The 2,836-nt window shown below is 37.5% G+C and overlaps 1 protein-coding gene across 1 annotated transcript; it reads right to left on the reverse strand.

Annotated features, from left to right (window-relative positions):
• Nucleotides 1–734: 734 nt before the first annotated feature.
• Nucleotides 735–2,631, reverse strand: LOC127117477 (fasciclin-like arabinogalactan protein 2). The gene has a single exon (XM_051047504.1). It carries the CDS (start codon nt 2,424–2,426, stop codon nt 1,179–1,181), a length of 1,248 nt encoding a protein of 415 aa, XP_050903461.1. The 5' UTR covers nt 2,427–2,631; the 3' UTR covers nt 735–1,178.
• Nucleotides 2,632–2,836: the final 205 nt, after the last annotated feature.

Here is a 2,836-nt window from a genome sequence, read left to right on the forward strand (position 1 = left end):
GGCACTCTCTTATTAGATGGATTGTTTTTCTTGATAATTTCTCTAATTTTGGAAAACCAATATGCAACATGTTGGATCTCCCATGAGACTTTATTGTGATAGGCCGTCGACATTACATATAGTTTTAATCCCGTTTTTCAAGAATGTTTAAAACACATTTGAATTGATTGTCATTTTTTACGCGGTGAGCTCCTCAAATGCAACATTTTGACTCATCATGTGTACACAAAAACTCAACTAACGGACATTTTCATTAAAGTCTTGGAAAAACAACAATTTGATTTATTTTTTTAAACAAGTTGAACAACCATAATCTTCATGTTCAAACTTGAGGAAGGGACTTAGGCTAATGTAGGGCAATCAATATTCATGTAAATTTATGTTGACTTGAATATACCAGTTTAGGATACATATCACATATTTAGGCATACTCTTTAAGCATTTATGTTTGAAAACACTAACATGGTATTCAACCCTGGTATTCAAAATCTGTTACAATCGGAAGTCTATGTAGTACAACTATTAGCTAAACTTAACTTGAATGTATTCTTTTTTAAGAAACGGATTAAATTGATTCATCCATTAGTACACTATCCTTTCATTTTCTCATGCATAATTAAATACATATTACCATATTAAGGGCTATTGGAAATTTTGAAGAAAAAAATTTAAGCAGCTCTGTTTGCATTGTTTGTAAAGACATTGAAATAATTAAAATAGATGCTTCAATCAAGTAAAGAAAAAACAAATTGAATATTATAAACAATTTCAAGCTTCAAGAAAAGAAAATTGTTTATAAATTACATGCATACATCTTAGCTGGAATCTAGCACAAACTGGTCCCTACCCATTACCCACACTTTCACACCGACAACAAACCCAATCAAATAAATCATAAAAACAAACCATTATATAAATAAATACAAAACAGAATCTGAAAATTGTATTTTTTTTTAAAAATAAAAAACAACAGTGCCCCAAACATGTTGGTGCCACCGTGTTATTTTATTTCCTTCACAAACAAAATCAAAGAAATGAAAATAAAATTAAAAAAAAAAAAGAAAAAGAAAAAGAAAAAGAATATCTATCACAATTTGACCATAGCTGTCATGTGTAGTAGTTTTGCATCCACCGACACTCCACTTTCTTTTTTTGGTCAATTAATTTATAACCAATTATTAAACCAAAGCTCCAATAATCAAACTGAAAATTACCATAATGAATCTGAACCCTTGATTTAATCCACTCACTCCGCTATCGTCAGCAGCTTTCTGATCATCGGAATCTGCATCCGCATCCGGTCCATCCGCCGCTGGAGAATCCGCATCTTCATCCGCCGCCGCCTTACCTTTCTTCTTGCTCTTCTTCGCCGCCTTCGGTGACTCTGCCGGTGCTAATTCTTCTTTAACTCCCTTAAACAACTCTCTCGGCATCAAAACCTTGTTGATCTTATACACCACAAACGGATCTTGATCGATCAGTGTTCCGATAATGTTGGCGGTGTTAACCTTGGTTTCAAGGTTCACGTCTTCACCGTCGTTTTGGACGGTGAAATCATATTTGTTAGCACCTTCTGTTGCTAGCGTGTTCATGATACCGTTGTTAGATTTCAGCATCTGTAACGATTGGTAAACGGGAACTCCGTGATATAAAAGAAGTGAAACTTTCTTGGCGTCGGTTAGGTTTTTGTATTTAGCAGCGAAACCGTTAACGGCGCTGTCAGTTGGGCAGAAAACGGTTAAACCGCCGTCAACGGTGTCTTTGAAAGTCGGAAGAGCTTTTGAAACACGTAGCAAATCGGCGAAGGCTTTGCAACCTTGTTTTGACATGATTGAGATTAAGTCGATATCGCTCGGAGATGCCGTCGGTGCTTCGGCGTCGGCGGAGCTTAGAGGTTGACTGATTTGAAGTACGGAGATGACGTAAGGAAGTTCTTCAACGGATTTCACGTAGAAAGAATGTAGGCCGTCGTTGTCTTCCGCGCCGAAACCGACTTTGCCGCCTTTGAGATTCGTGACGTTGACGTAACCGGCAGTTCCCGCGGCGGCTCCGGTTGCTTGAAACATGGACGAAACTAGAGTTGTACCGTTCGTGATTTGGTGGAGTTTCTTCGCGCCGAAGTAGTCGACTAAGACGTGAAGGGAGAGGACGTTTTTGAGAGTGGTGACGGAGAGGTGTTTCTCGAGAAGGGACGACATGGCGGCATTATCGATGGCGAGGATTGTTATGGTTTGGCGGCGGTTGATTTCGTCGGCGAGGTGAGTGATGGTGAGGTAGTGGTTGAAGGTGGAGAATCCAGGGTGTTTGCCGAGAATGCGGGTGATGTTGTGGCTGCCGGAGGTGGCGGCACCGGCGGTGGTGGAGTGAATAAGTGATAGTATTAGTGTGAGAGAGAATAGAACAAGTGGTGCTAGTTGCTTCTTCATTTTGGAGAATTAGTTGAAAAATAATGGAAGCAACTAACTAAGCAAAGAGGGAAGTGAAGAGTGGTATGAATGTGAGTATATATGTAATGTATATGTATATTTTTATAACAATGTTTATAACCATATGATTATTTTTATTATTATGTTAGCCATGTTATGTTAGAGACAGAGAGCTTAGAGTTTACATATTCAAATGGAATATGATTCTCTACAATGACTAGTTGCATGCATTCACTAAGTTAGAATTTTTTTTAACTTCTCATCGAGATCCAACGGTCTAGATTAAATGTTATAACGGAAAAGTTTCCAACAATAAATCGTTTATTTTCTAAATATATTTAAAATTCAAGCGAGAGATACCCTTTGAAAATCTTAATGCTTAGTAGAGATAATTAAAATTATTAAAATTG

This window comes from Lathyrus oleraceus, chromosome 2, assembly GCF_024323335.1.
Source record: "Lathyrus oleraceus cultivar Zhongwan6 chromosome 2, CAAS_Psat_ZW6_1.0, whole genome shotgun sequence".
NCBI lineage: Eukaryota > Viridiplantae > Streptophyta > Magnoliopsida > Fabales > Fabaceae > Lathyrus > Lathyrus oleraceus.

What these genes read in the sequence shown, in the direction of transcription:
- LOC127117477 (XM_051047504.1), bottom strand. Translation starts at nt 2,426, where the DNA reads ATGAAGAAGCAACTAGCACCACTTGTTCTATTCTCTCTCACACTAATA.